The sequence below is a fragment of the Peromyscus californicus genome, unplaced genomic scaffold, assembly GCF_007827085.1.
Source record: "Peromyscus californicus insignis strain IS unplaced genomic scaffold, ASM782708v3 Scaffold_17__1_contigs__length_78620276, whole genome shotgun sequence".
NCBI classification, from domain to species: Eukaryota; Metazoa; Chordata; class Mammalia; order Rodentia; family Cricetidae; genus Peromyscus; species Peromyscus californicus.
Window position 1 is genome coordinate 32,961,860 of NW_026294469.1, and position 17,774 is coordinate 32,979,633.

The 17,774-nt window shown below is 41.1% G+C and overlaps 1 protein-coding gene across 2 annotated transcripts in view; it reads right to left on the minus strand.

Moving 5' to 3' along the window:
- Positions 1-2,722: 2,722 nt before the first annotated feature.
- Positions 2,723-17,774, minus strand: part of Jakmip2 (janus kinase and microtubule interacting protein 2) — a 148,603-nt gene continuing 133,551 nt past the window's right edge. For both annotated transcript variants that reach the window (XM_052742118.1, XM_052742117.1), the window contains 4 exons: positions 15,379-15,456; positions 13,347-13,550; positions 6,549-6,614; positions 2,723-2,793 (listed from right to left, as the gene is read on the minus strand). In XM_052742118.1, the coding sequence (XP_052598078.1) occupies positions 2,743-2,793; positions 6,549-6,614; positions 13,347-13,550; positions 15,379-15,456 (399 nt within the window). In that variant the 3' untranslated portion in view covers positions 2,723-2,742. The remainder of the gene's footprint in view (positions 2,794-6,548; positions 6,615-13,346; positions 13,551-15,378; positions 15,457-17,774) is intronic.

Here is a 17,774-nt window from a genome sequence, read left to right on the forward strand (position 1 = left end):
TCAATGGCTGGATGTAGACTTTTTAACCTCCAAACTGTGAAAAACAACTCCTTAATATTTATAAATCACCCCGTCTGGGTAGCTTTTTTATGGGGGTGCAGACCCACAAAATAATAAAGTATAATAAGAGAACAGCATTTATTTAACAGGGCTGTTACTAGTGTTAGATAAAAATATAGTTATGACCTTTTTGGCTGGGGCTAGAGATTGAAATCAGGGCAATGTAAATGTCAGGATGATGCATTTTTAAAAACTACCAGGGATCACTTACAGTATTGCTCAAAGAAAGCATGTATGACTATGAATCACTTTGCTTTAAAGAATGTATATCTTCATATGTAAGTTAGTTTTAGGCTTATGAACAGAATCAATTATTGACTTAGTATATACAAGATCACCTGTGGTATGATTTACTATCTGTGAACAATCTGATTACTTTTCTTCTTTCCACCTTTATCTAAATTGCTTTGCAGACACAAATAACATCATTCAGTTTTCAGTAGTGTTGGCTTTCCATAAGCTAATCAAGGCAAGATTATTTTCTGAAAAGAGGCAACTTCTTGTTTGGATTTATGTTACAATCTGCTTGGAAACACTGAAAGTTATGTTTTCATATTTATATTACAAAAATCAGCAAATGCAATAACTAACTTTAAAAATAATAGTAGCTAGCTAGGAATTGCAAATTATTTAAGTATTTTGCAGGCAATTTGGTAAGTATTTTTCATGTATGGCATCATTTAATTCTCTCAACACATCACCATGCTGCAGGTAAATACTTAGAGACTCACTTGGATTAAATAAATAGTCTACTATCATACTTCTAGTCTGTGGTGAAATTCACACTATAATTGATTTCTTAACCACTGTCATTTTCCCTGCATACATTTCATACTGACCAGATTCATTATCACATTTATTTGCTATTATATTTTTACATTAGTCCTTCATTTGAGAGAAAGTGACTAAGTATGAATTGTGTGCTGCTTTGAAGCACACAGCCAATCTTGAATATTCCTCAGGAACCCCCCACAACTTAGTAGAAACCATGGAGATGACACAGTGTGATTTTACAAGACAACGTCTGAGTGACATATGAGACAGCAGAAGAAGCTGCGCCTGCACGACGATGTGAACATCCTTTGGAATGCAGTAGAGATGCCCTGCTATTTGCTGGCTAAAATTGACTGTGGCGTGAGGCTTGTGGGTTCAGCCCCTGCTCCTGCCAAGCACAGCTGCATAATAGTGGACAGTCATTTGATGTCATGTCTAACTGTAAAATGGGAATAAAAGCGATACTTACCTTGGAGAGTAATTGACGAGGATTGAAAGCACTTGTAGCTCAGAATAACTCCCGGTACATAACAGCATGAGTGTTAGCGATACTGAAGTTTTTTGCCTTTCTACCTGATATTTACAAGATCTAGTTTGTCCATCCTAAATTACCGTGTAGCATTGACTCCTTAATAACTTTATCTACTCTGTTTATTTTGAGGAGGAACTGTTTGCTGACATTGTGGCCCCGTTAGTGCTGAATTAGTGTCTTCCTCCTTTAGACCCTATGCTCTCCCTCCCTTGATGAGGCTCAGTCTTCTTAGTGCATGGCAAAATTATCGCCAGACAATGGATAGTTTTCAGACTATAAAGAAAATCTTTTGGAAGAAGAAATATGGACATAGGATTGCTATTCAAAGGGCATAAACTTTCTATGCCTTTTTGTTTCCATCTCCCAACTTCAGGTCATGTTAAAGCCTTCTTATTTGTTTTACAGGGAGACAATGAGGTTAACATCCATGGAGAGGGAAAGTGTTCTTTCCTATCTTTCTGCTTGCTAGAAGAGTAATAACTAATATGAAGCCTAGACGGGAACTCTGCACAATGTAATTTCACAGGATAATCAAAGTCAAAGTGGTCCATAGGAAGTATATTTAGAATGTCAGGGGGAACCCCCCATTTGAACAGTAATATTGAGCTTTGTGGTTTCCATTGCTGATTGGATATCAGAACCACCTGCTATGCTGTGAGCCGCAGACCAGTCCCCGCTCTCTGTCCTTCCCACCTTCCATCAACTCTATCAAGCTCAAGTGGTCTGGCTCATGGGGTGCATGATAAGGCTTCTGTGCCTGTTATTTTCGGCACTGAGAACATTGAGAACCACAAGCTAGAATTACTAATGCATGTGCTCATCAGACACAGGCTTGGTAAGGACCATAACAAGGCTTCATTTTTTTCTTCTTGAATTGATGTCGAAAAGTATCTTGTTTTAAAACAAAATCCAAGTACACTTAATATGATAATCATGCTTTCCTGACTTTTGTTGTGGAAAGGTTGGGACAGAATTGCAATAGTGGTCATAATTGGTTTCTCTGAGTCTTAGAACCAGCATCTTCATGCTGGAGAAATACTAAAGGCGCAATGACGTTTTTTCACTTGGTGGATACACAGACACAATGCCGACTGGGTGATGGACAGCCACAATGAGAACACTAAGATTTACAGACTTTGCAACTTCTGAAGGCAGTATAATTAAACTGAAAACATCACTTCCACACCATACAACTTTAAGTTTTAAAAACAGTCCACCTGAATTGGACCTATGTCTTATTTTATGGCTAACTAAACTGTTTGGTTTGGAAAAAACCTGTGATGCAATAACAACGTGTAACATGCTTCTTATCAGCTACCTCTTAGAGCTGCACCGTTGAGTTAAATGGAATCTTACCTTTAAGAGGCACCTTGACATCAAGGCCATAGAATGAAGGCAAGAGAGAAGAACAAGAATAGAAACAGAAACTGCAGAAGAAAAAGAAGGAGATTATGTAAATCTGAACTTCCATCAGCATTCAGGTAGCACAAAAGCTTTCCACATTACCTCATTAAAAACAAAAACAAGCTTTCGTTTACCTATTGCCTCTAACATGGATGCATACATTTTAGAATTAATAATAAGGCATTCTCACATACAGTTGCTCTAGGCTTTAGGCTCCAAATTTCATAGATGAGAAAAACTAAGCACAGAGTAGTAAAGTGGTGTCTCACTAAATAGAATCTTGCGGCGCAATGCGAGCCAGAGCGCAGATATCGTGAGCTGCGCTTTCTTGTGGGCATTGTCTCTCTTCTCCAGGGATGTGAGGGTATTATTTCAAAACTGTAATCAGAGATTTGTGCTCATTAAGCTGTTGCTGCTTAGTTAATGTGACAGGTTTTAGGGACAAGAGCCAGCAGGAAGAATATTAAGGTGTAGTGTAATAATCACCTGCAGTGGGACACTTGTGAGGAGATTGGACACTGTTAGGAATACAAAGTATAAATTGGGCATGTCCTGTGCAAATTCAAATGTGTGTTCCTCCTACTGGTATGGAAGATATTTTTATACCAATGGCATTTCAAATAATGAATAAGTTATATTTGAGCTGTCCTCACCTTGAGATAGACCTCTTTATTATTTGACTTATTAATAGCCTAATTTGATCTCTTTACCAAAATCCTTCATTAGAGAAACAAAAAATTAGATGAATTAACGCATGCTTGTGAAGTACTGGAATAAAACCAACTATGTATTAATTATAAAATGTCACAGGCCAGGTATGTTTTTAGAATGTGGATTCCCTTGGTAGTTTAAATTACATTATGCCACTCTAGGAACATCCTATGATTGCAGCATGTTGGAATAGGGTCCTGGGTGGCATTTACACATTGCAAATACTATTCATCTAATTCTCTCGTTGCCACTGCTTATAAGGTTCTTGCAACATTATAGCAACAAAGTTATAAACATAACATGCTGAAAGCCATGTGTTGACGACTTTTTATTTTATATTTATTTTCTATTTGTTTATAATATTACATATTTAAAACATATGTTTATATTTTGTATTTATAAGTTTTGACTTATTTTATTAAAGGAAACACTCTTTTAAAAAATATTCCTTGTTTTCTTTTTGGTTTTTGAGATAGGGTTTCTCTAACCCTAACCCTGGCTGTCCTGGAACTCATTTTGTAGACCAGGCTGATCTTGAACTCATGGAGATTTGCCTGCTTCTGCCTCCTGAGTGCTGAGATTAAAGGCATGTGCCATCAATCCGGGCTTTTAAAAAGTCTTTCTTGAAGATACACCCATCAAGGACTAGAGAATGAGGGAGAATGGAAGGCTTTCCACTATTCCTTCAAGGAGAAGAGTTGAGCATGAAGAGATGACCAGTACCTTGGTCTGTTACAACAGACTGAGCTTCTGCAGTGTGGTGGGACCTGAAGTCAGTCACCCTGGCCTCTCATCTTGATTTTCATGGACTGGTTATATAATCTTGGGCAAGATGTTTACTTTCTTTGATGCATTACTTATTACATGCGTAAGAGGGACCACACCATCTGCTGTGTCTCCCTTGTGGAATAATTATAAGAAGTAAAGGAAACAACAACAGCGACAATGCATTGGCCACGGGAACTGCTGTGTGGGGTTGAGGCTGTTTGGTTTGGTTTGTTGATATCCCCTTTTTTACACCAACTGTGTGCATGAAAATGAGCCACCCCAGCCCAGCAGGGACACCATGTGCACCCTGAGTAGGCTTTCAAGTATCCCAACAGGGAGAATGAAGAGTGTGCTGACACAAAGGACACTTAGCTGCTTCAGTAGGCTGGAGGACAAGTGGGAGTGAGGTCACATGAGCAGAGCACCTAGTGTGAAGCTCATCTCCCATTCTACGGCCTCTCAAGAGTCAACCGGCTTGTTGTTATTTAAGTAACTCCATTCACTGTTTTAAGACAATATTCAGTAGAAATTCATGTATTACTTCATTATCGAAAATGTCTAAGAAGTTCAGGTCTATAAATATTATGGGACCAAATGACGGTGAGATATTGTCATTAAGTTCTCCTGTTGATAGTCTTAATTGCTCTTCTCCCCAAACTTCCACAGGATTCATCTGGATAGGAGCTGGGGTGGCCACCCAAATGGCTCCACTTTTGGAAGCTCTCTTGAAGGGGGCTGAATAGCAGCCCAAAATTTCTGCACAGAATTGCCTCAACTGCATCTTTCTGTTTGAGTCAGAACAAGGGGAGTTTAGGGATAAACACCAAGTCAGACCAGACCTGGCCTCTCCAAAATGTCAGAAACTGAAGGCATGATATGTGTCCTCCAACAACCAGGGAACTGGGAGCAGCCTCTGCCTTCTCTTTCCACCAACTGCAAGGTAACTGAATGTAGTTCTTGGGTCACTGTAATTTACATATGCCTCACTCAGTGCTGAAGAACCAAATGGTCTGAAATGAGGGAAGATAGATTTAAAATTTTAAGGAGGACATGTACTTCAAGGATGGGAAAATTTCAGAATACTTTTAAATTTGACCTTTATTTTCTTAAGGTTTCCTAATTTTCATATGTGATTTCATTCCTCATTGGTACCCACGACGGGAGGTCAGTGTGGGTGTTGTCATTCCCATTTTATAGGCACAAAGGTGTATTTGTAGTCACTGACCCAAGGTGATATCAGAATCTGAAGTTCACCAGTCTAAGAATGTGAGCGCCCAGTGATATGGCTTCCTTCCAGACTGCACTGACTTCTGTCCTCACACATACGGACCATGACACATGCCTTTTTGGAGGAACTCAATTCTAACCATAGTCTCAGGAATGGCAGATGGTTTGCCATGGTCTTCTTGAATTCCATGGAAATTACAGCCAAACAACCTACTTCAACCCAAGGGTTTGTAGAGCTACTTTCTGTCAGGGAAACAGACGCTTGGGAGAGAACCCCTCTGCTCTCGTTCTGCATTCCTCAGCAGAGTGCTCCTGGCCTGTCAGGCAGGACAGGCCTTTACGTCAGACTAAGCATTTCTCTTCCATCAACACTCAATCATTTCCACATGCCCTCTTTAGAACACCATTACTTTTTTCCCCCTAAACACAGGATCTCTTTGAAGAAATTTCTCTTTCTTTTTTTGGGGGGTGGGGTATGGGGGGGTGGAGATGGGAGGTGTATTTCGGGACAAAGGTTTCTCTGTGCAACAGCCCTGGCCGTCCTGGAACTCGCTCTGTAGACCAGGCTGGCCTCAAACTCAGAGACCCACCTGCCTCTGCCTCCCCAGTGCTGGGATTAAAGGCGTGTGGCCTTTAATCTTTCTAACTACTGGAGAAATGACAGGGAGGTGCACTTACTGCCATCAACCTGGGTTTCTGAACTCATTGTTGAATTGAAACTGAAGCCCAGGGATGAAAGGGATTTTTATGAATAATGGAAAATGTTTTTGTTTTGTTTTAAGTACGAAAATATCTTTGAAAGAAAAAGCAAATTAGAGTACTGGAGGAGAAAAAGTACTGGAAATGAAGATGAGGAGGGGAGAGAGAAGGGAATCAAAATTACACATGGCACAAACACCAAGGCTGCTGATGGGATGGCATCACCCCAAACCCTGGCGTCCTACGGAAGGTGGGCACAACTTCCCCTGTACCTATGTCTGCCTGTGCCAGGCACGATAACCAAGACGGAGGAGAAAGCACAGAGGCCAAGTCAGCAGCACTTTAAGGCTGAGCAAAGGAGGTTAGCGCATACCTTTTCTTCTAAGTCCTTTATCTGCCGCTTTTGGATGTCTGTCTTATCCTCTAGGTCACGGATTCTCTGAGTAAAACAGGGAAAACACGGTTAGGTGCTAAGTTGTTGAGGAAATTGTTCACCAAACAAATCATAATGCTTTCTATGAAAACATTGATATTAGTGCCAGCAGATGGAAATAGCACAAACATACTTTTCCCTATCTGCAGAGTTTCTGCATGTCCCAAAGCTGATCCAGACTCATGGTGGGAAAATATTCTTTTGTTTTTTGTTTTTTGTTTTTTTGTTTTTCGAGACAGGGTTTCTCTGTGTAGCTTTGCGCCTTTCCTGGATCTCACTCTGTAGACCAGGCTGGCCTCGAACTCACAGAGATCCGCCTGGCTCTGCCTCCCGAGTGCTGGGATTAAAGGCGTGCGCCACCACCGCCCGGCTTTTTTTTTTTTTTTTTTTTTTTGGTTTTTCGAGACAGGGTTTCTCTGTGTAGCTTTGCGCCTTTCCTGGGACTCACTTGGTAGCCCAGGCTGGCCTCGAACTCACAGAGATCCGCCTGGCTCTGCCTCCGGAGTGCTGGGATTAAAGGCGTGCGCCACCACCGCCCGGCGGGAAAATATTCTTAAATATATATATATTGAGACAGGATTTCTCTGTGAAACAGTCCTGGCTGTCCTGAAACTCACTCTGTAGACCAGGCTGGCCCCGAACTAACAGAGATCCACCTGTCTGTGCCTCCCGAGTGCTGGGATAAAACTTGTGCACCACTACTGTCCGTGGTCACCGGTAATATTTTTTGAGCAGAGTATTTTATACCTGCTTTAGTTTGGAGCTTAAAAACCTTCCCAAACAACACACACTACTAACATGGTCATCAGCCTGTATGGCTGATGGGAGGTAGGGTTTTGGGGAAGGCAGTTAGGTCATTGGGGCATTCCCTTGAAGAGGATATTGGGACCTCAATCTCGTTTCCCTCTTTGCTTTCCAACTGCCACAGGGTAAGCAACTTTGTTCACTCGTGCTTCTTCCAAGATGAACTGCCACAAAGCAAGGAGCCAGCTGTGATCGTGGACAGGAAGTTCTGAAAGCATGAGCGCAAATGAACCTTACCTCTGACTTCACTGGCTTTCTCGGGCTACTGACAAACCCCCTCATTCTTACCAACTGCAGAGGCCTGACCCAGGTGGGAGGTGTGTATTCCACCACAGTGCCACTGGATTTGGCCACATTGCTTTTTGCCCTGGGGAATGTGAGCTTAAATGAAATGTAGGAATGCCATACCCTTGTAAGAGAGCAGCAAGTCTTAGAACGAGCGGGCGTCAAGTGAATGCCCTCGTCAACTCTATGGATTGACATTCTGGTTGCTTATTTGTACAGTAAAAAATGGCTGAAGCTGACTGTGAAATAGCAGACCACTGTTGGCCTTTCTTGTCTTCCTGCTTCAGCCGTCTTCGGGGATGGTATTTCCTCACAAAACATGACTGATGAATTCTCAAAAGCCAGTAGAGAGTACACTTTAATACAACTTCTCAGAAGTAAGCTGATAAGCTGGGGATGAAGCAATCGTAACAAAATATCACAGCAGTCAGTTAGGAATGCAGAAAAGCCTTTGTAACCACATTCCACACACGGAGACGTCACAGGTTGGATAATGGCATTACACAGACAACTGCTGGGGAGCAAAAGAAGTCTTCACAATTCCCCTTGATATCCCAAAGGCTTTTGGTACCCATGGGCATCGTGATGCATAGCAAGCTTGTTGCTGAATGACCACTGTTTGCAGAAATTAAAACAGTGAACTAGCCCTTCAGCTAGAAGCCTATGAGGGTGGTAACATACAGAGAGGTTTTTATAATGCAGTGTGGGGAGAAAAAATAGGGAAGCTAACAGAAAAAAAATTTCAACATGGGAATCAAGTCTCCTCTCTGAAATGTAAGTGTCAACTAGAGGTGATTTTTACCCTCTCCTGGACGGAGACATTGGCAATGTCTGAGGACTTCTCAAGTTGGTTGGTATGCTCATTTTATAATGCATAATTATTTCATATTTTAGTATAGTAGCAAATTTGTGTACCTATCACCAGTACTTAACTGTGTTAATATTTCTTATTGTCACAACTGCATTGTAGGATATTTAACAGCTCTTCTGGCTTAGGGCCAGCAGACGCCATTCCATCCCACAATGCAGGAGATATCCTCCCACCTCAAAGAATTAATAGTGATCTAGATGATCTGTCTTAGTCCCGCCAAGATTGACAAATGCCGCTGTCAAAGGAAGGAGGTGAGGCTTGTGCTCTGGTTGTCATTCTGACATGTTGATGAATGATGGAGATGCAGGTGAGCCTGGAATATGGTAGCACCTACCTATGTGTGATGTGTATGCTGGTGTGTACTTCAGGGGTACCGCATATGCTCTAAGGCTATACAACAAAACAATAAATGTGCTAGGCATTTCCTTCTTGTTTATGCACACAATTCCTTGCTTGTGTCTGCATAGAGACATCCATATTGATTCAGAGAACCATCCATCCATGCAACTACTGAAGGGCTTACTCAGCCATGAACTCTGCGCTTGCTGACCATTTCCTGACATGTCTGTGACTGTAGCATCTGTACTGAAGAACACAGCTAAGGCACCAGCTAATTCCTCGTCCCAGGGAGCTACGATGTTCTTTGACAAGATAGAATGTAAAACCGAGAATAACAGAATTAAATAGCAAAGGTGAAAAACGGCCAAGATGTAAAACGCTGTCACCCATCTCCAGTTCCTAGGGCTGTGTCAGTCTGTAGACAGACCGATCCACACGGTAGATGAGTCCATTATTCTTCATTACATGTTATAAGCTTGTTTCTCTTTCCCAGACACTTGCCATCTGACCAAGAGGAAACATTGTGAGTCCCAAATAGATTCTCATATTCTCTTTCTCCATCTCCCCTCTCTCCTTCTCTCCCTCTCTCCCTCTCTCCCTCTCTCACTATCAAGTACATGAACTCATCTTCATCCCTTATTGGATCTGATGAGACAGCTTATTTTTAGTTGTTCCTGCTTCTTATCTGGTCCATCCTCATCATATTAAAATCTGTCCTTCCTACATGAACTAATATAGCTAATCTGAACATGAAATGTGAAATAATCAGGTTGGGGTATGGTATAGCATCTGCCTAGCATGCATAAGACCCCCAGTACTATTCTCAGCTTCATAAGGGTGAAAAGGTTAAAAAGATCACAGTAGTCCTGAGTCTAAGAGGTGGGGAAAGGAAAAGTTAGCTGAGTTGCATTAAAACTGATACCGGATTCTTGCAAGGCCCCACACTGATCTTGACTCTTCATGGTCTCCAGCTTCACCTCTTAGCCCAACTCTGTGCACACCAGCCATACTGACTTCTTCTGTGGCTCTTGAATGTACAGCGGGACTTAGTGCTTGCTCCTTTTTCTGAGACCTTTGTGTGACTGGTTCCCTGGTTTGCATGGATCTTCAGAGGTGTCCTCTGACTACCTGTCCTAACATACTTAATCCTTTCTGACTCACACGCACACCAATATATGTTGTCCAAGCTTATTCCCAGCACTTAGTAGCTCCCTTAGAGATAGTTCACGCTGTGGTTCATTTGTGGCATGGTTTTGTCCTTTCTCATTCTGTATGGCAGATCAGATGTCTAAAGTAACTGCCATATTCACAGCATTTGGTACACAGTTGGCTCTGAATACATGGCTTTTACTGATTATAAGACAAGGCTTTAAACATATTTTTTAAAGAGTGTTTTGTACATTTTGTTCATCCAGCAGAGGATTCTGGAAGAGGTGAACCTCTAATAGGGACTTGAAAAAATGAGAATTTTTGAATGTCATTTTTGGTGGAAAACTGGGCAAGCAAAGGCTTTGGAATAGGAAACCACGAATAAGTGGCACTAGGCTTTGCACTGGAAAGAACTCAGGAGATGGACTGGAAAGAACATCTTAAGGGAGAGATGACCAGCTAATGAAGGACCTTAAAAAACCTACACAGGACTTGACTCACTTCGAAAGGGAGACCACAGATGCCCTTGAGCAAGAAATTGCCGCAGGGAAGTTGATAAAAACCAGGACTGACTTATGCAACAAACTGAAGGGAGAAGAGGGAAGTTCCTACAATGTGATTTCCACAGTCCTTTGTTAATGCCATTTAACAAAATACACCATAATTATTTTCTTCATGCTGATCACCTTTGTCTTCAAATACACAGGAGGGCAGTGTCCACGGTGATTATTCTAGATATCCAGCACATGGAATCTACCACTAGGAAATACATTGAAATGTCTGAGTGCATGTGTAGATGATAGAGTCAGGCACCTGGAAGCCACTATAATAATGAAAGATCCTGCAAATGCCTGTAACAGTGTGAGCAAAATAGGAAAGCTTCAAAGCACTTGGGGGCCAACGTCAGTTGGATGTGGTCCTACCTAAGTTCACTGAGGCAGAGGACAGAGAAGGCATAAGTGTTGAGGCCTGAGTAATTTTAGATAAGGTCATTCTACTGACCCAAACAATAGAGAGGAAAGATAAGGACAAGAACGCATACTGTTTTCATCTTGGGATATCGAAGCATAAATGTCTAGCAAATAGCTAGCAATGGCCTCTAAAATTTACACATCATAGTTGTCTTTGACACATCCTGGCCAATGCCTTCTGGAATAACTCTGCTATTAAGCTACTTTATTGATTAAAAGGGAAGAGACGAGTAAGAAGTAATTATAACAGGGACATTTAATGTGAACATTTCCCTCTCGGAAATGTCAGGGAACTCTCTCAACTCATTCTAAGTAACATAAAAGGTAGAGTTCTTTCAAGAGAGAGGAACCTTAGCTAACAGATTAAAGAGACTCAAACTGGGATGCCAGGATATTTATCACAAGCCAATTTAGATAACTATCAGTCCATGTTAAAGCAAAAATACATGCATTTGCAAGACAAAGCTCTCAATTTGTTAAACCCAATTCGATGCTTTTGCCATGTAAGGAATTTGTGCAGAAGACACCTTTACCCCCCAGTAGAAGAGAAAAGCAAACAAACAAAAGGCCATGAGATACTCCATTGTCAAGAGCTTCCAAGACTTTCCACTGGTCAAATCTTTGTAATCCTGAAGGCTTCCTGACAGAAATGTGCGTGTGCCTGTCATCTTTGGGGCAAACGGCTTGAGTGCTCTGCTGGCGTGGAGGACACAGAGCCCCTGCCTCTCTGTGCTGCCGGGTGCTGTGGGATGATCTATATGTCAAATGTGTTGCTGATTGGTCAATGAATAAATCACTGATTGGCAGTGGCCAGGCAGGAAGTATAGGCGGGACTAACAGAGAGGAGAATTGAGAGAACAGGAAGCTGGATGAGGGAGACACTGCCAGCTGCCATCAGGACAAGGAAGATGTAAAGTACCGGTAAGCCACAAGCCACATGGCAAGGTATAGATTTATAGAAATGGATTAATTTAAGCTGTAAGAACAGTTAGCAAGAAGCCTGCCACGGCCATACAGTTTGTAACCAATATAAGTCTCTGTGTTTACTTGGTCGGGTCTGATGACTGTGGGACTGGCAGGTGAGAGAGATTTGTCCTGACTGTGGGCCAGGCAAGAAAACTCAAGCTACAGCCGGGCTTCCATGGTTTGCTCTTCCTGGTGCCCTAAAATAAGCACGATTCCTCTTCTGCTCCTTTAACTTCAACACATGCTTTGTACCTTCTCATATTCCATTGGGTTGTCACAGCTCGGAATACCAAATCCTGCAACCTGGCAATATGAATTCTACAATTCTTTTGAATTTGCTCTCTGGACAGGCCTCTACTGCTGCTCACTGGTCAAGTTACAACACAAATGAAGAATTACAAAGAATTGTGACTGCAAGTTGGTCAGGGGTGCCTACTGTTTGGCTTGCCACTCTAGATGGATCATGTAAGTCACAAATGCCCTAAGGTGGATATGACAGCAGCGTGCAGTGGTTAGCACCGGGGTCTCAGGGGATGGCATACCTGGTCTGTAATTTTTCTCTGCCACTTGCTATCTTGAATAAATCATTTGAATACTTTTATTTCCAAATTGAGATAATGAGAACACTTACCTCTTAGAGCTTCTGTGAAGACGATGTGAAATGATGCAAGTATAACTTTTACATTCTTAACAATTTCTTTTTATGTGTCTGAGTGATTTGCCTGTATGTATGTCTATATATCATGTGCATACCTGGTGTCTCAGGATATCAGAGGGGGCATCAGATCCCTTGGAGCTGGAGTTATAGACAGTTATGAGCCATCATGTGAGTGTTGAAAATAGAACCTGGGTCCTTTGGAAAAGCAGCCACTGAGCACCTCTCCAGCCCCAAATATAACCTTCAGATCCTGACTGAGCAAATGCCAGGCAGCACACAGCAGCCTCCAGGCTTTGCTATTATTGCTGCTTGTTCTGAGAGTGAAGAGACAGGCCCTGCTCCCCTTTACTCTTTCCAGATGGCTGCCTCAGGCTCAGTTATTGGCAGGAACATGTAAAGCTGAGCCAGTACCCTGTTTCCTCACACAGGTGAGTAATCAGGTTCCAATAGATTTGGAGCCCGTGACAAAGTCGTTCCAGAAAATGATAGGCACATGCAGCACCTCTGAAATGCCATTTTCCTCAAGACCAAGTTTTATTATCAACCTGTCACCTTATATTGAGTGATAGTGGGAAAGAGTTACTCACTTCCCTCGCCGACAATCTCGGGAGCGGTTCCGTGCTTACATCAAGTGCTTTTTACTAAGTCCCACGTGCTTAGGCTTGACCGACAGAGGTGTGGGGCTTGGTCCTCACCTGGTGGGCTTGCTGTAAGAGTTCCATCCTCTCCTGGAGGATCTGACAGTCGTACTCCCTGCTCTTCCTCAGCATTTGCCGCCGTAATTTTTCGACAGCCGTCCTCAGCTCCTCCTGCTGTTTGTCACTTAACAGTTCACCAAACTTGATCACAGTCTCTTGCTGCAGAGCATTGTACAAGGTAGCCTCTAGTTCCTGGATTCGCTGGCAAATAGAATCAGAAAAGTCTAACTTCGGGACCAAGCACTCGGGTGTGATACTGGGAGAGTGTGTGTGTGGATGGGTGAGACAGGAACTTGGTACCTCGGTCTCAGGGGATCTTAGAGATTCTGAGTATCTCCTGCCTGGCTCTCCTCCAGACCTTCCCTTTGTGAGATGCCACAAATGCCACCCACACAACGCTTTGTAAGTAAACTCATTTTCTTTCTTGGGATCCTGTTCATTTAGGCACTTGTTTTTAGGAGTCCCTGTGTTATAATGACTACATTATAACTATGTCATCACACCCTCTTCTCTTTTCAAGTGGAGCTGAGATTGGGCTTATTCTCCTTCCTACTTGACAACCCTGCAGCTGGTTGAAATCATATGCCACAGTGGCTGTAGTATTAGCAACAAGTTTAAGTAGGAAAAAGTACTTGAAATTGGAGAGATATTTCAAACATAAAACACCATCTCTTATTCACATGACAATTCTCTGTACTTGAAGATGTCTTATGGTTTCCATTCTTTGCCCTTGAGAAAAAATGGAAATATGATTCAAAAATAGCCTAGAATATTGGAGTTTCCCTGGCGGTGTGGTGTGTGTGTGTGTGTGTGTGTGTGTGTGTGTGTGTGTGTGTGTGTGACCCATGTCAAATGTAGTTGCCTAAATCTACAGTCTTATTCCCCATAATTCTGACAGAAGTCAATTTCCAAGTCCTGACAGGAGATGTTTTTCTATTACTGCTCCTGGACCAAGTGTATTTCATTGTTTGAAAATTAAATATGGCTTTCTGAATGAGGTCTCATCCGTTTCTTTCAGGAGTCTAGCTTAACTTTGCTTTTTCAAGGCAGGAGAGACAAGGGTAAAAGTATAAGGCATGGAGAAAAATAAATTAGTGTTTTATTTTCTAAGCAGTGACCAATTCTCATTCTCTTGCTTCCCCATTAAACGGTATCAGAATCTTTCACACATTTGGGAGAGGCCAGACTAAACTATCTTTGATACAAACAGGGGTTCAGAGTTTCACTTTCGCCCAGAGTTACAAGGGCATTATAAAAACCTCTATGAGCAAGTTTTGCAATATTCCGCTAGTTTGTTCTTTGTCTTCTGGTTCATGACCATGAACCAGTGAGGATGGGGCACAAGGAGAGAAGAAGAGCTGCAGTCCAATGCCAACCATTTTGTACTATGCATTTTGTAGAAGGAAGGAATCAGTCATGAGCATCTGTAAGCACAATCATCCATGGGGAGAAAAAGGCACAGTCCACTCACAACCATAGCCTCGCTTGTGGTGGCTGCATTATGGGTCTAAATTAGACTGTAGTTTCTGGAGTAAAAGCTACATTACAGCTTGCCCTTCTACAAACGTGAGCAAAGGTTTTGCTCTATAAGCCTTGTTTTCCTCATATGTAAATTAGGAATAACAAGATTATCTGTGATTTCTATGGTCATTTTAAAAAATAAATGAATTAAAATACGTGTAACATATTTTAAATCCATTATTATTCTATTACTCTGTTAGAGTCCCAAATGATGTTACTTGATTTAATAAAATCCTCTTGGATCTACCCTGGCATTCAGTATGACCTTCATCTAAATATTACCTACAAGCATACATTTGATTTAAGAATGGATTAGAATTATACATAAAATATAAAAATATTATATAGCAGCAGCAATCTTGGGGTTTCTGTTCCAAAACTGAAGCAGCGACTAATGACTGCATGCATCCTGTGTGTATTCTACTGCACAGAATGACAAATTAGACAGGACATTTTAGCTCAGTTGTACAGAGTGATGAACAGAGTGTTGGCCACTAATGGTACCTACCATATATGCCTGGTCAAGAGCTTGTTTCCTGTAGTCCAGTTCTTCCTCCAGGTAGCCTTTGATTTTGCAGAATTGTTCCTATAAAAAGGAGTAACATTGACAAATTGAGAGCGAGTTCCATTAATTAGAAAGTGATACATGAAAGCTATACAGATGAATGTTTTCTCTAGTACACAAATCACTAGTATTTGTAGAACTGTAGTTCTCTTTGAAGAAAATTAGTTTAGCCTTCACAGTGAAAAACAATAGCAAGAAGCATAAAAGGCATAACAAGGAATCACGTGAAACACTCTTAAAGATTTTTAAGCCAGTCTGAGAGTAGGTAATTAAGGACAGATTTTGACATGGTTGTTGTTAAGTAATAAATCTATCTGTGTGAGTACACTTGGCTTTCTGTTTCTTCTGGTTTTGCACATAGAGACTCCAGTATCTTTGGAATGAAAATATTTGAGAGAAACATCTGTTGACTATGGCATTTGCTTTCATCATACCTTAGAAACATGGAATATAGTAAGTACTTATAAAGTAGTTACATTATAAATGGTAATAATACATAATCACAATCTAGGGATGATTTAAGGTACATAAGAGGGTGTGTGTAGGTTATATGCAAAGCTGTGCCATAGAAAGAACTTGGGCATCTGTGGACTTTGGTATTTCCAGGGAGTCTTGGAACCAGTTCCCTAAGGGCACAGAAGACAGCTGTATATTGTGTATTGTTCTAGTATGTTTTTCTAAGAATGTTATGAAATTTAACACAGGGATGTTATAAAATAAACAAACTTAACTTATTCAAATTAATAAACACAAAGATGAAGGGCATTTTAGAGAGCCAGGGTGATTCCACACACAATGCCATTTATGAGTATTTATTGGCCCCTGTTGCAAAGCTTGTGTGAGCCAGGGGATATAAATCTGAAGTTTCTTCACACATCCTCAGTTCTTGTACATCTCTCACTGCATGCCCATCTTGCCATTATTAATTAGAGCTTTGTTTTTGGGTACAACATATTCCCACATGCAAGTCAATCATTTCTTTGGGTGCTTAAGTGAAGAGTAAAGAACTCTTCCAGCTGATTGGAAGGTTAAAAACCCAGCTGTACTCACTTCTGAGAGTATGCAGTAAAGCTGCTTGGGCTTTCTTGACCATTGCTAGGTACCAGTGCCCAAAGTACCCTGTAAAGGCTGACTGCTGCATAAGTAGTCGTGTATTGAACGGGCTTCTGATGGCCACTTTGAACACAAAAAGTTCTTATGTGATTTCACTATAGATCTTAATTTCTTGGTAAAGTATGAACTATGTACAAGATATTATGATCCCCAAAACTGTTAAGTTCTATAAAATACAAATTATTGTTATCATAGAGTTTCATGACTTGATAGGAACCTACTACATTTGTTTTAACAATGATCATTTAAATGACATCTTCTTATAAGATTATATATAATGCTGTAAGTTAACAACCTATTAATTCCTATGTTTGGAGATATGTTATTTTAAATTGTGTTAAAATACACATGAAATAAAATGAACACTTAAGTCATTAAAGTACATATTTGTAGTGTGAAATACATCCATACTCTTTTGACATCAACGTCCGTAACTTGTTAATTTTGCAAAAGAGAAACTACTCCCCTTTAACAACCCTATGTTTTTTCTTTCTCTCAACCCTGGACAGCCATACTGTGCCTTCTTTTCCTATGAGTTTCATGACACTAGCTCACATGCGTGGAATGACAGTGTTTGTTGCTTTGTGACAGCTCGTGTCCTCACTGTTCATCTACATTGTACCCTTCACTAGACACTAGGGATGCATGTTTGGCAATGTTGGCTGCAGTTAGAGTGAGATGTTTGGGAAGAGGATGAGGAGGGAGCTGCAGGCAAAAGAGGTGCTGTGTCCAGCAGGTATCTCAGACTGAACCAACACATGCGCATACCGTACTTTGCTCATCCCTTCAATTAGCAATAGGTACTTTGGCTACATTCAATGTTGTGAATAATGTCATTATGAGAGTAGGTGTACAGTAACCTGCGACAGCCCAATTCCTTTGTTTTTTTTTTTTTTTTTTTGGTATTGCAGGGTCATATGATAATTTTAATGGATTTTAAAAGCAATCCCCATGCTGTTTTCCATATTTGTACTCATGCTTACTTCAGTAGTGCCCTGGGTTCTAGCTTCTACACTTCTTTGCCAACAACTGTCACTTTCTCTTTGTTTTTGACAGTAGTTATCCCAATGGATGTGAAATAGCTTGTGGATTCTTAAAACCAGACATACCCATCAAGTCTGTAATTTTTTTAACTTGGTAATTATCCATAGCAGAAAAAAAAAAATTCAGCCTGAGAGAAAATACCTAATTTAAGTTCTTTCAACACTAGTTTTATAAATGTTGCC